The 23250-nt window shown below is 34.5% G+C and overlaps 4 protein-coding genes and 1 non-coding gene across 7 annotated transcripts; 2 read left to right on the top strand and 3 right to left on the bottom strand.

The window, feature by feature from the left end:
- Positions 1 to 3651: 3651 nt before the first annotated feature.
- Positions 3652 to 12200, top strand: LOC112800292 (serine/threonine-protein kinase STY17-like). 3 transcript variants are annotated; one of them, XM_025842493.3, is made up of 16 exons: positions 3652 to 4207; positions 4569 to 4683; positions 5117 to 5217; positions 5351 to 5458; positions 6158 to 6212; positions 6980 to 7090; positions 8039 to 8089; positions 8384 to 8538; positions 8629 to 8736; positions 9267 to 9340; positions 9709 to 9884; positions 10326 to 10421; positions 11151 to 11231; positions 11358 to 11411; positions 11533 to 11667; positions 11755 to 12200. In XM_025842493.3, the coding sequence occupies exons 1-16, from the start codon at positions 4005 to 4007 to the stop codon at positions 11836 to 11838; spliced, it is 1707 nt and encodes a 568-aa protein (XP_025698278.1). In that variant the 5' UTR covers positions 3652 to 4004; the 3' UTR covers positions 11839 to 12200. The 3 variants fall into 3 exon arrangements, with proteins under 3 accessions (XP_025698278.1, XP_025698279.1, XP_025698280.1); XM_025842495.3 differs by having other exon boundaries at positions 3662 to 4207; positions 4495 to 4683; XM_025842494.3 differs by lacking the exon at positions 11151 to 11231 and having other exon boundaries at positions 3658 to 4207.
- A 276-nt stretch (positions 12201 to 12476) lies between these two features.
- Positions 12477 to 15294, bottom strand: LOC112800294 (thiosulfate sulfurtransferase 16, chloroplastic-like). The gene is made up of 7 exons (XM_025842497.2): positions 14408 to 15294; positions 14204 to 14284; positions 13998 to 14108; positions 13529 to 13602; positions 13171 to 13241; positions 12968 to 13021; positions 12477 to 12760 (listed from the first exon to the last, which is right to left on the bottom strand). The coding sequence occupies exons 1-7, from the start codon at positions 14497 to 14499 to the stop codon at positions 12686 to 12688; spliced, it is 558 nt and encodes a 185-aa protein (XP_025698282.1). The 5' UTR covers positions 14500 to 15294; the 3' UTR covers positions 12477 to 12685.
- On the top strand, positions 14767 to 18415 carry LOC112800293 (thiol-disulfide oxidoreductase LTO1-like). The gene is made up of 7 exons (XM_025842496.3): positions 14767 to 14809; positions 15297 to 16053; positions 16291 to 16550; positions 16651 to 16763; positions 17274 to 17421; positions 17877 to 18014; positions 18090 to 18415. Exons 2-7 carry the CDS (start codon positions 15699 to 15701, stop codon positions 18162 to 18164), a joined length of 1089 nt encoding a protein of 362 aa, XP_025698281.1. The 5' UTR covers positions 14767 to 14809; positions 15297 to 15698; the 3' UTR covers positions 18165 to 18415.
- An 861-nt stretch (positions 18416 to 19276) lies between these two features.
- Positions 19277 to 19426, bottom strand: LOC112804726 (U4 spliceosomal RNA). The gene has a single exon (XR_003203343.1). It is a non-coding gene; the product is annotated as a U4 spliceosomal RNA (small nuclear RNA).
- Positions 19427 to 20891: 1465 nt separating this feature from the next.
- LOC114927713 (uncharacterized) lies at positions 20892 to 21812 on the bottom strand. Its single transcript, XM_029298634.1, has one exon. It carries the CDS (start codon positions 21810 to 21812, stop codon positions 20892 to 20894), a length of 921 nt encoding a protein of 306 aa, XP_029154467.1.
- Positions 21813 to 23250: the final 1438 nt, after the last annotated feature.

Genomic DNA, 23250 nt, shown 5'->3' with positions numbered 1-23250 from the left:
GTAGAAAACTGTGAAAGGGTAACCATGGTTGGCCTTTTTTTTCTTTAACTTTTGTTCTTTCTTATTGTTTTTTTTTTTTTTTTGGGCTGATGGCATAGTTATAGAGTCATGTTTATCCATGTCAAACACTCAATTCGATAACCAAGTTGGCTTGGTACAGTGGTTAGTTTACTAATTCGCTTAAATAAGTGTCAGGGGTTCGAATTCCGCCTTATGTATGTAGCAACCCATTGGTCAGCATCAAATCCTTAAATGGAGCTCAGTACCGCAGCGGATTAGTTCTTGGCCTATCGAATTGGGGGATACTGTAGGAAACAAAAAAAAAACACTCAATTCGATAAATCAACTTGGGTTGGTCGACTCATTTGTTTAAATTAATGTTGAGAAATTTAAATTTTATCTTGTATATACAACAACACATTAATCAATAACAAATTTTTAAATAAAATTTATATCCACAGTGAATTAGTTTTTAACCTGTTAAATTGGATGATACCGTGAATAGGAAAAGAAACATTCAATGCGACACAACATATTGGAGTACATGTTGTGCCTTATGAGTAAGAAAAGCACCAAAGCTTTAATCATTTTTCCATCTTTCTAGTCTCTCGATCATCGTTAGAGAAATGCTTTGAATATTTAATTTGCATCGTATTTTAGCCGATGACACTAACACATCAAGTCATCACTTCATTTTTAAAGTTGAGTTATATGAATAATTACGTGTAATTGTCATATTTAGGGTATGAGAATGCTACAAGATTAACTTTTTTTAGTGAAAAAGAAAAAAAGAAAGAAATTATTAGTATTGGGTAAAATACAAGGCGATTGTAAGAAAAAAAGGAAATGCTAAGAAAAAATAATCTAAAATTACTTTTTTGTATTTAATATTTATAATTTCATACATGTAACATCTATAACTATACATTCATTACATCTAAAGTAATTTAATTATTCTAGCAGTAATTAAGAATGTAAAATAAAAAAATTAATACAAAATAAATACTTTAACATTGTTTTGGATTGATTTTCTATTGTTTTCTAATTTTTTTTTGAAAAGATTTTGGTTACTTAACGCTTTTCTTGTTTGATTATTATTTGATGTCATTGGATGATAATTATAGTGATAAAATAGTTGTCTAAATAGAACAATTGTATTTAATTATGCTACTTATTGGATAGATGTGTAAAAAATCATTTCATATAGATTTTATGTATTTAATTATGTTAATTATTGGATATACGTTAAAAATTTTTTGACTTACTTTTTTAGAAAATCTTATGTGAAAGTAAAAATAATTTTATGTTTGGATATGTCATGTAAAAATATATTTTTATCTATCAATTATATTTGAGTATAATAATATAAAAGTATTTTTTTATTTATTTATTACATGAAAAATATCTTTTTTTTAGGAAAAAAATATTTAAAAAAAGATGTAAATTACAGTTTTTTAAAAAATATATATTTTTTATTTTTCTAATATTTTTATTTTTACTATTAAAAATTTGCCAAATACGCTAAAAAATAAAAAAATATTTTTTATCAAAATAATAATAATAAAAAAAGTACTTTATTAATTAGTAAAGAAGTATGAGTCAACATGGAGTATAAGAACAATATATGATAGAATAAGTATAGAAAATTAATTTTTGATTATAAAATTATTTTAAACCTTATTTGTTCAGAGAATTTAAAGTTTAGGATTTGAAATTTAGAAATTAAAATTTAAAATAAAATAATTTAAAAATATTTGACTGACATTACTGGAAAAAATAATTTCTTAATTGAACTCTAAATAATAATGCGATGCATTTTATTTCACTGTATGTGATCTAAAAAGAATAGTATATATATTAGCTTTAGAAAGAGCATCGTCTCTCCGTAATTTATAATTATATAAATACACACACATATTCTATGGATATTCTATAATCTGACTAAACAATACTATAGTATGATGCAATTATAGATGTTTTAAAACTAATGACCTTGTCTTTAGTACTTTCAAATCATCATTGACAAGATCAAGTTCTAAGTTTTAATTTTCTGACGGATGGGATTATATAAAGTAGAACATTAGGTAATTGTATTTAACTAATTATCTAATATAATTAAGCATGATACAAGACACTATGTTTGAGGTATTGAAAGCAACAAATTTTTCCTTTCTTGGAAGACTAATTTCTCCAACCATAAATTCAAAAAGATTAATTATTTTTTGCTTTGACTTAAAATATGTGAAAATACCAAATTTTCCTGTATTTTTATTTTGTGATTAGTTTCCAGACAACAAATAAAGGGAGGTGATAACAGATTATGCATAGTTCATAGTTTTGTTTCTCTTCTTGTAAACATGGTTTGGTAGGCCCAGGAATTTTCTAGATGAGGGGATAAGGATTAGAGAGAATGAGCCCATGTTTTTGCCATACAAACCTTAAAAAATCATAGGCCTTGTGGGTCCTATGTCCTAACACTGTTTACTTTATTACATTCTATTCTGTGTTTCTTTCCCCATTTTCTAAATTTAAGAAAAAAAAGAAAAGAAAAAACACCTCGTTTCTTTCAAGTATTCAACCAAAGAAGAAAAAGAGAAGCGGCTTTAATAAAATAAAAGTTTAATTATTTTGTTTATAGTTTTATTAAATTTTTAATTAATTTTTTAATTAAATTTTTATATTAGATTAAATTTTTATCGTAATAAAAATATTAAAATTAACAATTATGTTATTAAATAAAATAAAATATTTCATCAAATGTTAATATGTAAACAAATATGAGTTGTAAAAATAAGATAAAAAATATTTTAAAATTTTTTTTAATGAGATTTTAGTTAGATGGGGTGGGGTCTAATAATTTTTGAATATCAGTTATAGATTTAATGTAAGTGCTAATTTGTTTATAAAATTTGTATTTTTTTAAAATTAAGATATAAAAATTTAAAAGAAAATATTATACGTATAAATTTTTTTATGAACAATAAGATTTGAATGAATGAATGAGTAAAAATGATAGAAATAATTTTTATTGATATTAGATAAATTTAATTAGATTTAATTAATAAAAAATTTGTATGTATGGTATTATTCAAAAAACAATAACACTATTTATAAATTAAATATTTGAACATTTGTTTAAAATATAATTGTTATTAATGAGCTATATATGATTAATTCCTTTCAATATATGTACGCCTTTATTTCATTTATCCTTTTCAAAATTTTAATTATCAACGTGTGTGGATATTGGGCGGAAGTAGGGTCCACAGTGACGTGGATAGCTGGGAACAAACACACTGCACTGAAGCCAAAAACATTTATTAAAAATATTTAAATTATAATAATATTTTAATATTTTATTAATATTAAAATATAAATTAATTTTTTAATTATAAAATATTTAAATATTTTTTATTTTAATAAATAATAATATATATTATTTTAAAATTTAATTTAAAAATAAAATTAAATATATTAATATGTGATAATATTTAAGTATGTGTAAGGATAAAAATTTGAACACAATCAATTTCACATAAAATTAATAATTAAAAATTATTTAATAATTTAATTGATTTAATTAAATTTTCATCTAACAACTTTTGACTATTAACTTCATATAAAATAACTATATCTGAATTTTCACAATGTGTAAGTGCTTGTTAATGACTGCAAATACTACCAAACCAACTCAACCAAGCTAACACCCAGAAACATTTTTAAAATTTAAAAAAAAGAAAAAAATTGAAAAATGTAAAAAAGAAGAAACACTTGAAAAGCATTTTGCGTCAACTGAATCTGCCCTCTTTCCTCTTCCCTCTTCACTCTTCCTTTCCTTTCCTTTCGCCATTTCTTTCTTCTTTTCCTTCCAGTTTCCCACGATCCACTTTCTCTCTCCTCTCTCTTCCCTGTTTAAGTCTCTCTTTCTTCTTCGTCTTCTTCTGTGCTGTGGACCGGTTTTGATTCGAAGTGTTGGTTGGTCGTTGTTGTTTGATGCTCCTTCGATGGTGATTGAGAACGACATTGAGAGCTGTGGGAGCAGGGCGGTGCAGTCCTCGTCGTCTCACGCGCATCCACGTCATCACCGCCAGAAGCTAGAGGTCTACAATGAGGTCCTCCGCCGTATTCAGGACTCAAATTCCGACGAAGCTAACGTCCCTGGCTTCGACGATCAACTCTGGCTTCACTTCAATCGTCTTCCTGCTAGGTTTTTCGCCATGCTTCCAATTACCTTCACTTCTTCTTTTTTCTGCTTCTCTCTTTGCAAATTTACTTAGTTTTCATGTGAACTCGGGAAAACTCTGGATATAGTCGTTAAACAGCGATTTAATTTATGTTATGTGATATCCATTTGATATTTTGAGACATTGGATGAGAATTGAGAAAATTGAGATAAGAAGAAAACCGAGCTGAGTGTTTTTTTTTTCTCTTCTTCTCTCTTTTTTTTTTTTTTTTTTTTTTTTTTTTTTTTTTTTTACTTTACCTTTTTATAAGTGGATTTGGCGGAGTGCTTTTTGTACGAGTATGGTGGGTTGTGGTTGGTCACTGTGATTGGTGGTACTACATAGGTATGCTTTGGATGTGAACGTGGAGAGGGCAGAGGACGTTCTTGCTCATCAGAGATTACTCAAGCTCGCTGAGGACCCCGCTAATCGACCAGCATTTCAAGTTCGCCTAGTACAGGTTTACTTTTTCTACCACACAAATTAGTGCGCTTTGATTATTTGTCTTTTAATACTTATTATTAGTACTATTAGTACTACTTCACGTTCTATCTTAGGTCAAGATTATTGTGCTGATAGTTTATTTCTAATTGATTTTTAGAGTACATGGTATTTTCGTCAAATGGTTGTTGAAATTTTTTCCTGCTATTATACTGAGAATTCAGTATTCTAAAGGGTGTCGAGGATGTTGGAAAGTGGTTATTACTTATTTATTTGGTTGACTATATTGTTTTTTGCTGTAGACTTCATTTATAAATGCCACCTCTAACCTTAGATTGACGTAAAATTTGGAACTCGATTCAGTTATCTTTTTATTAAGTTCTTAAAAGTAAGTCAAGACTCCAGAGTATTACTATATCCTGACCTATTCGTGTATATTATCTTTATTGCAGGTATATCCTTTTGGTGGTGCCAATAATGTTGATTCCATGCACTCAGATCCTTCTGAGAAAGAAGATGCACAAAGTTCTCTTAACCATTCATTTAAGCAGGGGTATGTCTCATGCACTTAGATCATGTGTATGGCTCATACACATGAATTTTTTCAGTTTTTTATTTATTTCCTATAGTTATTCCGTGATCTCATTTTTCTAATCCCATTTCTCTTGTCTCTCTTTGGCAAAAAGAGTTCATCCCCCGCCTACTTTTGGTTCATCCTCTAATCTTGAAGCTCTTGCACTTCAAAATGTTGAACATGGGGGCAGTCCGATGGGTGTGATGCCATATATTCAGCGGTACGCATTATAGCTGAATCATTATTTTGGACTATTTTTCTTGTAATTTTATTGCAGCTGGATTCATCTTTTTTCTTTTGCTTAAATTAATATTGTTCAAATCTATGAAGTACCATCTAACATCAAGTAGAAACACGCATTCCATGTTGAGGTTGATATAGAGACTGAGAAAAAAGTATGATAGACCTTGAAGATAATATTTTCCAAGTGCAAAAATCTCTTGGTCTTGTAATTAAGGAATTATGTCCTCAGTTGGGTGCTAGAGTTATTTTGTCCTTCCATATTAAATTTCTTAGGGTTTGTTTGCCACTTGAGATTTTTAAGCCCTCTCTTGTTATCAAGTTTAAAAATAAATTGGAAGGATGCGTTTGGAGGATTTACTATATATTCTTACAATTTTATCATTTACTAGAATATTACGTATGAAAAGGTAAATGGTAATACGATAAATTTATTAGTAATAAAAAGGTTATTCAAACTTAAATCTCATAAAACTTCCCACTAAGGGGGAACTTAAAAATGATGAGTTTGGAGGATTTTGAAGGGCATCCAAAACTCTCGTCTCCTGAATAATAAAACTCGTGAACACACCTTTAAGATTGAACGTACATCCATGTTCTTATATACTTATAGTCGTAGTTAATGTGTTAGTATCTAAATTTCTAACCAGTGCTAATTCTTCCATTTACTAAATTTTAGGCCCATGCACGAGATCACTTTTTCAACAGTTGACAAGCCTAAACTGCTTAGTCAGGTAGTTAATTCTTTTTCTATCTTTAATTTTCTTATACTTTTGTTTTATAAATTGTGCTTTTAAATTGTCGTGTGACATACAATTTTCATTTAGTTTATGTTCCACTGAATTATTTGGCTTCCAACATGGCAACAGGCAATATCTTCTGCTTTACTGGGAAGTTAATTTAGTTAGAGAGCTGTTTGCAAGGCAATCCAAGAAATAATCCTAGTTTGTGATTGCCTCTTGCATCAATTATAGATTTACTTCTTTCCATGTGCTTTTGCTGTTGTGAAACGTAGGCATTTTAAACTATTGATTGAAGGTTTTTCATAAGTTGTATAAGAATGATCCTTTGAGAGTTGTTGCAAGTTGTAATTTTCTGATAGCCCTGTTATTCACTTTTCACACAGATTGGATTGAAAATTTATAAACATAACGGCATACATGTATGAGAAAGCCATGCAAGATCAATGCGATAATATTGTCAGCAGTTACTATTTATTTGGATCCATAAATTTATACTTTGACTAGTATACATACACTCCTGTATATGTATAATGTGTAAATTTTGCAGAGGGGTAAGTTATTTGTATTCAAATTTAATTGTCTGGATCTAACAATGGAGAGATCATCATTATTTTTAACTGGGAAGATGACTGCATTCTTGTTCATTTCACAAACTCTTAGGTTTCATCAGTTATTCATTTCACATGGATCACAATATGTGGAGAGATTGAACAATTGCTTGTTATGTAATGCCTCTCACTTTTTGCTATGTATTTCAGTTAACCTCAATTCTTGGTGAGCTTGGACTGAACATTCAGGAAGCTCATGCCTTTTCAACCTCTGATGGGTTTTCTCTGGATGTCTTTGTTGTTGAGGGATGGCCTAATGAGGTACGGTGAACTTGTCTGAGCAATGAGCTGGTACATTCCTGTAGTCTGTAGATAATATAGAATTGCTTATGCTATCTTGATAGCAATTCTTTTTATATGGATACAAATACATCAACACAATGGTTTCTTACAAATTTAGGTGCATTTTATTGCATTTCAAAGCCATATCTGAAATGTTTCAAACAAAATTTCTGCAGAAGTGGAAATTTAATCTCCAGCAGTTCAACACTGCATGCTCTGTTGAGTTGCCCTTTTTTAATTGGTACATACCTAATACAAGGACTAGATCCAAAATATCAGTATGACCTAGACAATGGGCGGCTATATCTCATGTAATATTATTGACCCACCTTGATTAAAAAGTTATGCGACTCAAGTTTTTTTGTATGTAACATTAATTTCATGATCTATAATTATTCCTTGTCCATTCAAATCGTTATAACTGGCAGAGTACATGTAATTTGATTTCCTTGATATATACATCATGATGTCTGTTATAACTTGTTTTCAAGCATTCTCCTTTGCTTCTCTGAAAGTTGTGGAGACATTGTTTATTTGTCTTGCATGCATGTGTTAATCTACATTAACAAGCATTAGAAAAATATAAAATTTCACGAGTATGTCTCTTATCTCTGACAGAATTTACTTCTTCCTGTTTCAAGTTTACTTTAATCTCCTTGGTAGAGTAGTTTTTGTGTTTTGGGAATTCTCTATACAAGCTTCATTGGTTGGTTTCAGCAAGGTAACACAGTTGCTTTTGAAACTAGTATTAGTGGAAAGTATGAAGACTCTTTTGTCAACATTGAATATGACATTACATATTGTAGATTTCCCTGATCTTTCATCAATCCTAAATCTGAATACAAATTGCTTCTTGTGTTTTCTATATATTTTTGGTAAGATAACAGCTTAAATTTATTGTCCCTTTCTTTACTTCTGGACCATTAGGAAACTGAGGAGCTTAAAGGTGTTCTGGAAAGGGAAATTTTGAAGGTTAAGGTACAATCTCTCTTTTACGTGTTTCACAAGAGCAAGCTTTAGAGTGTTCAGGAAAGATATCTTAGAGTCCTTGCTATAGTGGCACTTATATTCAATAGTGAATACTAAGAAGAGAAGACGTGATTACTATATTTTGACTTGAGAAATAGCTAATAGTTGTTTGGACTACCATTGATCAAGGAGCAACATCTGTTGAAATTAGTTGTTTAGTTTGCATATTAGTATTCTTTTTTGTATTAATATTGATATAATTACATTGACTTTCACATCAAGTAACAACATATGTCAAAACAGGGCATACTTTCTGGTGCCAGTGAACATTACCAAGCAAGGATGGAACCATCCCCACATTGCATAGAAATACCATCGGATGGAGCTGATGTATGGGAAATTGATCCCAACCAGCTCAAATATGAAAACAAAGTGGGCTCTGGATCATTTGGTGACTTGTGAGTTATACATGTTTTAAATATTTTTTAACTCTACATAGTTCCCTTGGTAATGGATCTCTTTAACCTTTTTTTCTTGTGCATCCATAGGTACAGGGGTACATATTGCAGTCAGGATGTGGCTATCAAAGTTCTTAAGCCTGAACGCATAAGTACAGATATGTTGAGGGAGTTTGCACAGGAAGTTTATATCATGAGGTTTGTTTGCATAAATGACTGATTCATAGAGCAATGGCTGAGATTGTTTCTCATCTTTGTTACACTCTACAACCTTGCATATATACTTTTTAGTTGATAATGGAAAAGGGGAGGGTCTTTGTTATTTGAGAAAACTATCTGACTCGATTAAAATATGTTATTATCTTAATAAAAAATAATGGCTCATTTTTTTATGATATTAATTACTCCTTTCATTTCAATAATATCTATGAAGTTTAAAACATGTAGTTGTAGATTAACTATCAATTTCCAATATACTAATATAAACTTAATTAGTTTTACCAATATCTCCTTTAATTTAATTGCTATAATTAGATAACCACTAATTACAATTTTATACATCATCAAGATCTGTTTACTTTTCTTATGTGGTTTTTAATTTTTGACAGTTATTTTCCATCATGACAATTTCATTTTTTTCTATAAAACATCGTCTTTTAATCCTCTGTAGTTTGTAATAGTATTCTGAGCAAACCACTCTTTCTTTATAAAGACTTGCCTTGTTGCAGGAAAATTCGACACAAAAATGTTGTTCAGTTCATCGGCGCATGTACTCGGCCACCAAATCTTTGCATAGTTACGGGTAAATGGGAGAACCCTGAGAATCTATTAATGTAATAAATTTATGATTTTATATTGCTATGGTTGGTGCTTTGAGAATTTGTAGTTCATATTTAAGTTGCAGAAATAATCTCTCTGCTTTTGGCAGTAAGGTTGCTTACATATACCTTCTGTATCCTGCAATTTTCAAAGCCTTTGTGACAAGGCCACTTTTCACTCAAGTAGCTTGTTTATATTAGATTTGTTTTAGTTTTAGAATCTCTATAATATCTCTGGTTATGTATTTATGATGTTTCATGTATTTGATTTCTAAGATGGTTTGGTTGCCTTATTCAGTCTCCATATAATTGAAATTTGATGCTTATGTGCTTATGTTTATGCCTTTATCAGAGTTTATGTCTAGAGGAAGCTTATATGACTTTCTGCACAAACAAAGGGGTGTATTTAAGCTCCCATCTTTACTAAAAGTAGCGATTGATGTTTCCAAGGGAATGAACTATTTGCACCAAAATAATATAATTCACAGAGATCTCAAGACTGCCAATCTTCTGATGGATGAAAATGAAGTAAGAGGATTCAATGAATGTGCACATTGATACTGCTTTTTTGCATTTCAAATGCTATTGGTGCATGCTTTGCTGCTTGCCGTGTTCAACATTTGTCTTGAAATTTACATTTTAGTATATTCTATGCCACATTCTTGCGCTTGTAATTCCCTGTTGGAAGTGATGTATCTATGCTGGATATGATGCTACTATTCCTGTGTGTATTATGACATGATTGTTTCGTTTTGTATTGCTGTGTATGTCTTTGGCCATGTTCACAATGGACTTAAAGTGTATGACATCATGAACCATCGGTGGTAGTTGGGGTGTTGCTGCACCATACAGTAAAATATGAACTTATGCACTCAGAAACAGAACTTTTTCTAGAAGAACAAGCGCATCTCCAAACCATGTCATTTTATATATAGTTATGTACTCAAATATTATATCTTTCTTCAACAGGTGGTCAAGGTTGCTGATTTTGGGGTTGCAAGAGTGCAAACTCAATCGGGAGTGATGACTGCCGAAACTGGAACATACCGCTGGATGGCTCCTGAGGTATGGATTTTCTTTGATTTGTGATTGGTTGCTGATATTCATGATTGTGGAACTAGAATGTACGGTTGATATTTTAGGTACATACTAGGTTTTGATCGGTTAAAAAGTAGAAAATATGGACTTGTGTGAATATGAGAATAGTTGAATTCTATGTAGATTTTTTCTCTCTATACTGAACCAAATCCTTGCATTTTGAGTTCCGAAATTCAATTGAAACAGAAAAGGAGTTAGATACAATGTAGAAGTGGGTCTAATATTTGGGACATGGATCAGAGAGATGCACGAAAACTATAAAAGAAACCATTTAAACTTAAGAGATTTATATTTCATGATATGACACTATGGCTTAGCTTAATCTGTCTAATCAATTCCACCTTGGGGAACGTGGCTTATTTCTATTAATATGGACCTTTGCTAGGTTATTAGGTGTTTTAAGTTGCAAGTTTTGCTACAGTATCTTATCTTGAATTTTAGATTTTTGAAAATAAAAATAAGAATAGGTGAATTCGAGCCACTGTATTTTTATGCCTTGGCTATATTACCAAGTGTTAATGCGGTGATGTCATTCCTTAGCTTGATGCCTATTTCAAACTTGTCTGTGATGATTCGAACTGAAAAGTTGTTGCTTGCAAGATCATCATATTTTGCTTTATTTCATTATTTTATTTTAAATTTAGGTGTAAAATGGTACATTAGGTAACTTTCAATTGATTTGACTTTTACTTGAAGGTCATTGAACACAAACCATATGACCAGAAGGCAGATGTTTTTAGTTTTGGAATAGCTCTTTGGGAGCTTTTAACGGGAGAAGTGAGTAATTTTGTGCCAGGCAGTGGTCCTTGCTGCTTTAACTTCCATTAGTTTTTCGTCTCAATCCTTGATATTACCTTTCTATTATTTTCTCATTGTATATTCTACCTTTTTTCTTTTAATCAGCTACCATACTCTTACTTGACCCCATTGCAAGCAGCAGTTGGTGTGGTGCAGAAGGTTTGTTCTGTTCTCTTTGCCAATAATTTTGTCGTAAACATTTTGGTACTCTTATTTATGCAAGATAATTCTTTTGGTAGACTTATGCATGACAATTCTGTGTGGTTTAAATTGCTCTTAGGGCCTACGGCCTACAATCCCCAAAAATACACATCCAAGACTTTCTGAATTGCTCCAGCGGTGCTGGCAGCAAGATCCATTGCTGAGACCGGATTTCTCTGAAATTAAAGAAATTCTTCAGCAGATAGCAAAAGAGGTAAAAAAAATATTAACTGCAATTTACAAAACTCTCACTTAGTTTGACCTATAAGCTCTAAATTTGACATTGTAATGTTTCTTTCAGGTCAATGAAGATAAAGATCGACACAAAGAAAAGTCATCCCATTCCCACGGCTTTCTCTCATCACTAAGACGTGGCCATAACTGATATTTCGAAACTATCTAAGAGGTGATCATAGGAAAGCTCCTTGTACAGTAACCTGACCAAAGATCAAATGAGTTGATTATTTCTACACCCGAAAGATTGTGTATTGTATTGCCTCAATTTCTTACACGATACGCCCCTCTTTTGTGCACCTAAACTATTCTTATTTGTATGTGAATAGGATGGGTGCAAGAGCGGTAGAAATCGAAAATTCACGGCATCTTGTAATGTTAAATTCTTGCACTTTTTTTAATAGGAAAGGTGACAAGGTGCAATATTGCAAAAACCCATTTGAGTAGTAGAAAGCAGAAAACATTGGACCTTGATATGCTTAAGGCTTACAATAAATAGTCACTTGTTATTTATCCTCGTTTCTTCTGGAACTGCTAACTTGAAATCTGTCGTTCGTTATAGTCGGACTTAAAACAACCGCAGAACTGTTAAAATTTCCCTGATACTCTAATAACTGAATCCGTTGAAACTTGACCTCTAAAAAAGAAAGTGACCAAGGCCCAGTTACTCTAACATATTCCTTCTGATCGATAATGAAGACTAATATCAGTCGGGACGACAGCAACGTGGGTAAAAGGTGAATACAGAGTAAAACCAATTTCCCTTTTTTAATTTGCTGATGCAATCTCTTATCAATGTAAAGATGGGACGGGATAAGCGCTTTTTATTCAGCAAACTAAATAAACATTTCTAGGGTCAACAAAATATACAGAGTGCATATAATTTTGTGTACTTTTCCCATTTATGTATTTCTTTTTGGGCAGTATGCAAGTTGCTGCTACTGCCTTACGACTCGAATTTTATTGTATATATACAGCTGCAGCTCCTACATGACACATCACAGTTCTGTTGGAAGGTTATTTTGGGTCCAAGCCGCATAACCACCAGCTATATCCGTTACTCCGGTGAACCCCTATAAGATTAAAGATATCTTTGTCAGAAATCACAAAAAGCCTTGCATAAACTTTTATTATGACGAGATATTCTTATCAAGCTGTAACATTATTTTTTCTGCACTCTGAATGTATTTTAACAAACTAGCATATGCTTGTTTTGGACTCCAAGCAAGAATGGCAATTGCCAAGATGTTAAGAAAAGGCATTGAATAAGGAAATCTTACAGCGGCTAATAAGTCAGTAGCAGCCATCATGGACCTTTTACCGAGCTGACACCCCTGTCAACCAAAATTATGTACATCAGCTTCAGCAATCACAATTGGCCATGAATAATATATATATATATATATATATATATATATATATATATATATATATATATATATATATATATAACAAAAAGTAAAAAATAAAGAAATGCACTCACTACAATAATTTCATCATCTTTTCTGAACTCTGACGAGACCTCTTTAACGAAGTTGGTGTTTTTTGTCATCCCTGAATACACACACGTAGCAAAAAATACAATAACAATAGTAGTGTTAGTTTTACTTTTACACCATTTGTAAAAGCTTTTCACTATTTGGTATTTGGAATCCTATATGTGAGAAAAATTCTAAAGTAGTAAACTGATGGTCTTCCCATGTAAACAATATAAAGAGTATAATAAAAACATCTCAAATTATGATGATTGCAGAGGTATACATAACATAATAACGAGAACTTGTTCTTAGTCTCTGATTAAGAACTTGATTAGTATAATTGAGATGTGAGATATATAGAACCTGATCCAACTCTGAACATGTAAGGTATGTTAATTGCGCCAGGAGCATGTCCTGCATGGAACTCTTCTGGAGTCCTATGAACACAAAAACACAAGGACTATGGTGTGAGATACATACATCATTGTTTCTCACATGATGTCTTCTTTCCAACCCAATACACAATGATCCCGCGTTAAAGTAGGGCTAAAAGGGTGCATCCAAAGGATATAATGCAAATGTGTTTAGTATTGACACATATATTCAACAGTTTGATCAAGTATGTCAAATTATTTCTAACATGCAAGAAGTTACTATGTATGTACGTATTTCAAAAATGTTATTGGTATACTAAAATTAGTCATTAATGTATTTCTATATAAACATATATGTGATTTAATTTATTTTTAATATATATTTATATTTCAAAATATATTTTATACTAATAATGACTGATTTTGATGTCTACCTAAAATAATTCGATTATTATTACCTGACATCCAAATAGCGATGGCCAGCAAGAAGAAGCTCGTGTGCTACACGCACCGGCACCGAGGTTGGAACTCCAACAGCTTCTAAGCTCCCACTCAAACCAGCTTCCCTCCTTCAATTCAATAAATCAATTAATCATCATCACCATAATCATTTCATACAATTCACAACATGCTAGTAGCTTATTAGCTCTAATTCTTTACTTACCGAAATGGAAACTTGGGTTCAACAAGAATCCTTCTACTACTATATCCCTTTTGATAATTGATGGCCACTATAGATGAAGGCCTGCATGTAATAAAGTACGATATAACAAACTTTCAACTTTCTAGTTGAAGAAATTAAATAGCAAAATATATAGCTCTAGATATATACGGTAATTAATTATGTACGTGTTTTGATTAGAGGCACCTGCTGGTTGTGTGGTAAGCATTAAGGAGGGAAGGACGTGAAGATAAACATGCGCCGGAGACATCAAATGAGGTTGCTATCACTGATTTCATGGTGGATGCTGATGATGATGATGATCTGAGGTATGTAGTTGTTGCGGCTAATATATGTAATGTGCTATAAGCAATGTTTTATTGTGCTATATTTTCCAAGGAACCAGAAACAGAAAAAGATCATAAAAAGGATAAACACAATATATGTGTCAGTGGAGTAGGGGATAGATATACCATTGCAGGTTTGTTACGATCAGTTCAAGAAATTAAATTTTAAAGTAATTAAATAATTTTATTGTTAATAAAGGATTTTTCTTTGCAGAGATGGGCTATTATTGGATAGAGATGGGCTACCGCACCATCACCTTAGGTTGAGTGTATTTTCATTTTTCAAATTACTGTTCCATAATATATGCAACATATTAAACAAACAGGAACATGTATCAAATTAAATAACCGGTCTAAAAATCATTGAATAGCTAAACTAAAAAAGAGTGCCGATTAAACTAATTAAACTAAAAAAGAATTATTATTTTATATTTTTTATAGTATAAAAGAACAATTTTTTACGATATAGTATTCATCTTTTATGTTGGTAAAGTTTTTTACCTGAGAAAAAAATATTATTTAGTCCCAAAAATAAAAAGATATGTAGTGATAGGCATTAGGCAATGATTGACTTATTTAGTTTGTTATTTCTCTTTTCATATAAATGCAAAAAAAATTCCTCAAAAACTAAATCAAAGCTGTGTCAATTTCTTGTGTATAAATATCCAATCATACATTTAATAATAATAATAATAAAAATGGATAACGTAGTGTCAGATTACACGTAATGGCACGTAGTTTCGGTACAGGGATAAGCCCAGCAAGCAGCTGTCCAATAAAATCAAAACACGTGTGGGACCCACCGTCCACCACTTCCTCAAGTCTTGGTATCTTGGATAAGTCTCCACCTCACAAAGCCCATCTCTTTTTTGTGAGAGAGAAGCAAACACGTGGCTTCACCACAACTCAAATGGGCCCAGATATTTTAATACTCAAGCCCAAATACTATCCTCCAACATGGGCCCAATAAAACGAAAGACATTTTATGTAATCACAGGCCCAATATTAAGCCCAATTAACACCAACCACCACTGCACCCAGCAAATTTGTTTGACTTTTTCGTTGACTCCCATTCAGTGGAATATGGTAGATGAGCTTATCGAGGAAGAAGGTGAGTTGGTTAGCTTAAGCTACTAGAAGCTTCCACCACCATGGCCACTTTCACCTTCTCCATGTCCCTATCGTCTTTTCGTTCCTTTGTGCCCATTTGGCACCACCGTGCTCCCAACCACCGGAGCTTGGGCCTCTTCGACGTCACGCAGCGTATGAGGTTGCCGCCGCCTCTCAAATGCTCCGCCGCAGAACCCGACCAGGAAACCAAGGTTCCCGCCACTTCCTCCGGCTCCGGCGAATGGACTCATAAGCTGACCGCGGGGATCGCCGGGATCGGCTTCCTTGAAACCTCGTACCTTACCTACCTGAAGCTCACCGGTTCCGAAGCATTTTGCCCTATCGGTGGTTCTCCCTGCGGCGACATACTCAACAGTGATTACGCGCTTATTTTCGGTATTTTTTTTCTTTGCCTTCTCTTGAATAAGTTGCAACTATTCGATGGTGCTTGCAATTGAACTGTTCTATGATTTGATTCCGTTAGGGTTTTGGCTTGATGTGTGTGTTTGCCATATTGTTGTTCTATGTGTGATTCTTTTTGGTCTCTGGATTTTGTGGTGTGAAGGGTATTATTTGCAGGCAATGTGTTTGAAAGAATGTGTGAGTGACATTTTTCTGTTTTGTGTTTGATAGGTGTTCCTCTTCCTTTGGTTGGGATGGTGGCGTATGGCTTGGTTGCGGCGCTTGGTCTGCAATTGGCCACAAAGAAGATGTTGCCTTTTGGGATTGGCAGGTCCAGTGCCCAGCTCATGGTGTTGGGAACCACTACCTCCATGGCAGCTGCTAGTGCCTATTTCTTGTTCATTCTCAGCACAAAATTCTCTGGGTCGACTTGCTCGTATTGTTTGCTTTCGGCATTCTTGTCTTTCAGCTTGTTCTTCACCGCAGTAAAGGTTTAATTGTGTTCAAGTCTTCATTGTTGATTTTGGTGGTTGTTTTTTCATGTTGTTGCCTAATTCGTTTTGCTATTTTTCTTTGGAATTTCTGCTATAGGACATTGGATTGCAAGAGACCAATAAACAAGTGGGCATGCAGTTGCTTATTGCTAGCTTGGTGATTCTCACTCTGAACACCTCCTATAATAATTCTATATCTGCCTCCTCAAGGTGAGTTTTTCTTTTTTGCGCAAATCTCTATTTTCATTTTCTCAGGTCCAAGAAACTAAGGCAATAATCTAGTTTCCAATTGTCATTTTCTTTTGTAATTTTTAGGCCAATATTTACTTATTTAATATAACCTTTTCCACGCTTCCTATACAAAACTTCACTTTCTACTCATGGATATACATGTTTTTGTTTAATGACATACAAGGAACGTGTTTGAGCCAATATGGAGCATTTTGCATGATCTTCATTACGTTAGCCTGTGACTGTTACATCACAATGTGTTATTAGTATTGTTCTACTAAAATGTGCAATGTGTGACATGGTTGACGTATTGACTTGGTGGATAATATTCTGATTTAATTTTCACCTAAAGCATAAACTTACTTTTCAAGGAAACATCTGCTTGAAATAGATGTATCGTTTATCTGTTTATGCAATTGGAGATGAAACCAATGTAAAATTTTACACTTGTAACTTACAATTTGAATCTCAATTTTTCTGTTCTAACAGCCTGGCTGAAATGGAATTGCCATATTATGCAACTGAGATAAAAAATCCGTCAAGCCCCTTTTCACTCTCTCTAGCAAAGCATTTGCACTCAATAGGAGCTAAAATGTATGGAGCCTTCTGGTGTTCACACTGCTTAGAACAAAAAGAGGTATGTGGTCTTCTATAATTTCCTTCATTGTTTTAAACCACGCTAAGAAAATTAATCATCATTAATTTTATGGATTTCTCTATGCAGCAAATTGTTGTCAATTCTAGTGATAATTGAGTTACCTGTCATCAAGCTTGGATTGATTATCAAAATCTAACTGCTAGTGCAAGTTTATATAAAGAATTCAATTCACATGGATATGGCATCTTATTGTGAATGTCTTTACCGTGATTGAGACATGCTTGTTATTACATATATATACCTTTCTGTTTGTCATTATTTCTTTGTTATATGTATATGTTATGACGAGCAGATCCCATTACATGCATAATGATACTGTCCACGAACAAGACGCACCACAAGCCTTCCATGCATGCAGTTTATTTGTCTTATATGCCTTAAATTATAATGATCCTAATTGTCACGGGCTCATTCACTTTAACCCTCCATGACAGATGTTTGGTCGTGAGGCAGTGAAGGAGTTGGATATTGTGGAATGCTATCCTGAAGGGTTTCGGCCTGGAACTGTGATGAACAAAGCATGTGTGGATGCCAAAGTTGATGGTTTCCCCATGTGGGTTATTAACGGTCAGGTAGGTTGTGAATTATAACTGTCTCTGATTTATCCATATTTATTGATTTCTCATCATTTTTGTCATTTCTTGTAGGTTGTGAGTGGTGAGGTAGAATTATCTGAGTTGGCACGAGTCTCCGGCTATAATGGATCCGCTCAACCTAGCTAGGGTTTGAACTTCGGAACTAACAGATATCACATTGTAGAAGCACATATATTGTACAGCTTATAGACGAGTTTGTTTGTCCTTTTTTAGACCTATTCCTCCCTGTTGTTCTATGATGCCAAGTAAGAATGTATCTTATGTTTTTTTTTTCCCCCCTTGCCCTAGTTGAATGTTTTGTACACATTAGGGGTCGGAATCAACCTTGAGTAATGTCACCCATTTGTTTCCTAATAGAATAAATCGTAGTTCTTGTAGATTAGAAGTATGTATGTATGTGTATAAACGGCCAGCGCAAAAAGCACAAAAGCTAAGTAAAAAACATTAAATGCGTAGTTTCTGATTTACAGTCTGAATAGAAGCATTGGCGGCATCGGAGAAATTAGATCAACGAGCTTGTGTGAGAAATATTTGGAATGGAATAAAAAAATTTGTAAGTTTTGGAGTTATTTTCTAAAATCTAAATTTCATCATTGCGTGTTTCACAAGAATGGCTTTTACAAGGCCACTCCAATACTTATATCGTCAATTGGACATGGACGATTGGACGTCACCTTCCCAGTTCCCCCAACTACTAAAATTTACCAATCACTCGTGAATTGATTAACATTTAACAGTTAATTATGGAGAAAGCTATTTAAATTTAACTGATATTATATTCCGGGGTCAAGAGTTCAAATATATTCATTTGAAAATGACGGTAATATCTTCACTCAGTGGGTTGAAAATCAACAAAAATCAACCATTAATATAATATTCGAATATAAAAATTGAACAACACATTTTTATGTACAAAATCCATATTAAACTATAAATATTAAACAACATATTTAGATATATTTATAGTTCAATATTTATATTCGAGTATATATTAGTAGTTGATTTTATACAAATCAAAATTGCATTCTCCGAAAAATTGGGATTAAATATTCGAGTATATATTAGTAGTTGATTTTATACAAATCAAAATTGCATTCTCCGAAAAATTGGAATAATCCCAGACTGATTTAAATAATTATTCTATTTATACACTTGATATAAAAATAAATTGACAATAACTGATATCTAATTTCTTTAATTATTAATTTATTAATAAAAAAATTTAACTAGAATTGTAGGACTTTACCCGAAGGGAGCCCTTCCAGAAATTCTCGAAGGCCTAGGGTTGACCTAGGCCTAAGAGGGGGTTTGGAAATAGTTTTCAACCAGCAATAGACGCGCCTCGGTTAGAACCTCACTAGCTGCGTCATTGCCCCAAGCGCAAAGATAGGTTCTGCTTCTCCCTTCCCTCTGATTTTATAGGCATTCTTACCTCACATCATTCATAATCCCACCGATGTAAGACTTCTCTGCTACACTGCTCATTGTTCTATTCTCCTCTCTCTAACATCTATGGCAGAGTCTCCACGTCTCAATTCCCAATTATTCAATGACTCTCTCGGGATGCTGATTCCACCTTCCAAGCTAAACATCATTCAATGAGATTATTGTTTGGATAATCAATAAAAAAAAAATCATTTTACCCCATATTTTATGTAATGCCAAGATAGTTATTGAATAGCATATAATCCACAAAACAAGTGTATCATATAATCCACAAAAAAAAAAAGTAACTGCTGTTGTCTGTGATAAAATTTATGACCTGACACTAATTGCACTACTAATAAGTTTCGTATGAATAATCTAGGAGGAATCATGATATGTTTTGTTTCTCGAAATTTGGACTGAACTGACATTGCATCGCACATCAGTATATAGGAGTAATTGTTCATCCATCCTGGTGAACATTCAGGTACACCTCTGATTTCGTTAGTGCTTAATAACAACGTAAGAATTATAATTCTTGGTCAAGAATGATGTGGATGGCGTTAAAATCGAAAAACAAGCTTGCTTGGTAACAAGATCGATATAGGTTAGTAATGCTTTCATGTTTATGTTCATGACTTCATGTAGTGTGTGAGCACAAATTTACGGAACTCATTTTGCGAACATTAAATTTATGATTGTTGTGAAATAAAATTTTTGGGAAACAGAAAAATTAGTTCAACGTAGTTTAAAATTATTATATTTTATATTTTTTAATTATTACTAAAATAATTAAATAATATTAAGGGCAAATGACTATAATAAGTCGAGGAGCATAATTTTACACAAATCAGCCAAACCAAAAACTAGTTCATGAATCCATCAATGCACATTACTATATAGTTCGAACCCACCTCATTCGAATCACTTTTCCACTCTCATACCCCACCAAATCCCAGAGAAAACGACCCAGATTCGCTCCGACAAAGGCTCGAGCAGGATATTTAGACAATGAGAGACGATCCAGAAAGACTATATCGTTTGGATGGAGTGGCTTATATAGCCGGGGTCATCAACGACAAGGTTGGTAGTTACAGTTTTTTTTAGTGGTTTATTTTAATGGTTTTGCATGTGGGTTATGTTAGTGGTTTTGCCTGGGTTTATTTTAGTGGTTTTGTTTGCGGTTTTATTGGTGGTTTATGTTAATAGTTTATGTTAGTGGTTTTGCAAATGGTTTTGTTAGTGGTTTTGAATATGGTTTATGTTAGTGGTTTATTTTAGTGGTGTTGTTTGTGGTTTTGTTTGTGGTTTATGTTAGTGGCTTATGTTAGATTGTTAGTGGTGTTGCAAGTGGTTTTGCAAGCGATTTTGTTAGTGGTTTTGCATGTGGTTTATGTTAGTGGTTTGGCTTGTGATTTTGTTGGTGGTTTATGTTAGTGGTTTTGTTAGTAGTTTCGGGAGTGGTGTATGTAAGTGGTTTATGCTAGTGGTTTTAGGCCTGTTCGGATCTGCCTCGTCCATAGTAGTCCGTATCCTAGTGGACTTAGGACGTCCTTCACTTGCACGCCTCTTGTTGGGGTCTGGTATCACTGTCGGCCCATCGTACGGTGGCCAGAAACCCTCGGAAATGGGCGGTGTGAACCCCATCCGGTACACACTGAACACGGAGCTAAGACGATACACCTGGTGGACATACGGCTCCCAAGTAAGCCGTGAATAGGCATAGTATGCCAGGGCATGAGGACATGGAAAATGAAGTGCCTGAAAGTTTCTACAGTCACAAGTCTGAGACCCGAGTGACACCCTGTAGCTACCAAGTGAGAAAGAACCAGTAGGAGTCGTCTCCGAGATGGTGAACTCCGAGTTATTTCTGTCGTACAAAGTCACCGTGAAGCACTTCGCCGTCTTCAAATTGGCCTCTATACACTTCACTAGATGTTGACTGAACTGTTGTTCGGTTTCCAGCTGGGTCTCAGCCTCTCTCCCCTTGCGAACAAAAAGTTGAGCCAACCTCCCGTAAATTGCCTTTACCAACGAGCACACAGGGAGATTCCTGACCCCCTTCAGGATTGAGTTAACACACTCGGAGATATTTGTCGTCATGTGACCAACTCTCCGACCCTCATCCTGATGCTGAGTCCACAATGAATACTCGATCCGGTTCACCCACTCACACATGGCAGAGTCTTCAGACCGCAGAATATCAAACCAGTAATCAAATTCCACCTCAATCTTAGCGTAGGCTGCATTCACAAGAAGCCTCCTTGCGTCCTTGCCCTTGAAGGTCAGAGCAAAATTTACTGTCACATGTCGAATACAGAATGCACGGTAAGCACTGGAGGTAGTCATCCTCCGTCCGGAGCCTCAAGCGCAGCCTTGATGCCGTTATGCCTATCTGATATAACCAGCAGACTCGGTTGCGGGGTCACGTGCTGACGGAGGTGGGAGAGAAAGAAGAACTAAGACTCAGCATTCTCACCCTCAACCAGTGCAAATGCTACAGGCAGAATGTTGGAGTTACCGTCCTGTGCAATCGCGACGAGCAACGTACCCCTCATACTTGCCATAAAGATGGGTGCTGTCAATACTCATCAAGGGCTTGCAATGACGGAATGCCTCAATACATGGTGGAAACGTCCAGAACAGTCGGTGAAAATAAGCTTGTGAGTCGTCCACCTAGCCCCCAACTCAAACTGGGGTCGTCTTAAGGACTGCAACAGTACTAGCAATCGTCAGCTGAACTCCTAACACCCACCTAGGGAGCTCGTTGTACGACTCATCCCAATCACCATAGATGTGGGCAACGGCCTTCTGCTTCACCAACCAAACCCTCCTGTACGTCGGCCTGAACCCAAAGTGTGCTACCGTCGCATTCAGGAGCACCTTGATGCTGACAGATGCATCAGCTCTAACCATTGACATGATGAATGCCAAGATCACATGATAATCCAGACTCATGTGGTCGCTGGAGATGGACGTCGCGAGACACATATGTGGTCCGTTGTACCATTTGACCTCCCAAATGCCCTTGCGCTGCCGGAGACTTAGCTTAATCAACCATGTGCACCCATTCCCAAACTCAGAACACTTCCCAACATACCAGCGATAGTCAGACTCCACCACCTTGTACTGTATCCTGCGTCATATGCTGTACGTTTTCACACTTAACACAACCTCATCTTTATCTTGAAACTGCTGGCCAACCTGAAATTCTGTCAAACCTGAAAACCCTTCAGCATCTCTAGCACCAAATTCAGCAGGCTAGCCAGGAATCCCCTCCTGTCTCATGGCATCCAAGTCTAAAGCTGAAAAGTGCGGAGGGTACTATTGTGTGCCAGAGCTAGAACCAGCTCCCGCCCCAGCTGGCTCACTCGCTCTAATATCATCGCCGCTGTCATCAGCAATGATGTCCGGCTCCACATCATCATCGTCTACATCATCCAACAATGCATCGCCTAGACTAGTCGGTGCAGCACACTGTAAAGAGGTCGGCACAATATCCCCTATTCCAACTTCGCCGCCTCCACTACAGTTGAGATCAACAACGAACGAGGGGAGGCGACAGGCTCGACCGGAGGTTCATACACAGGGATGGACGAACATGCACCAAAAGGTCTGGAGCTAGAACCGGCTACCGTGCCTACGGTGTGGGTATTTCGGTTTGAACCCCCCGAGTTGGATACCACATCAACCAACGTCGCCAACAGTATAGGTGTCCTAACTTCGGGAAACTGCCGACGACAATGAAGCATGACCTACAAGTCCTCATCACTCCCGATCGTGAAAC

The sequence above is a fragment of the Arachis hypogaea genome, chromosome 5, assembly GCF_003086295.3.
Source record: "Arachis hypogaea cultivar Tifrunner chromosome 5, arahy.Tifrunner.gnm2.J5K5, whole genome shotgun sequence".
Taxonomy (NCBI): domain Eukaryota; kingdom Viridiplantae; phylum Streptophyta; class Magnoliopsida; order Fabales; family Fabaceae; genus Arachis; species Arachis hypogaea.
Note: the sequence above shows the minus strand (reverse complement) of the source record. Positions and strands in the feature narration are given on the sequence as shown.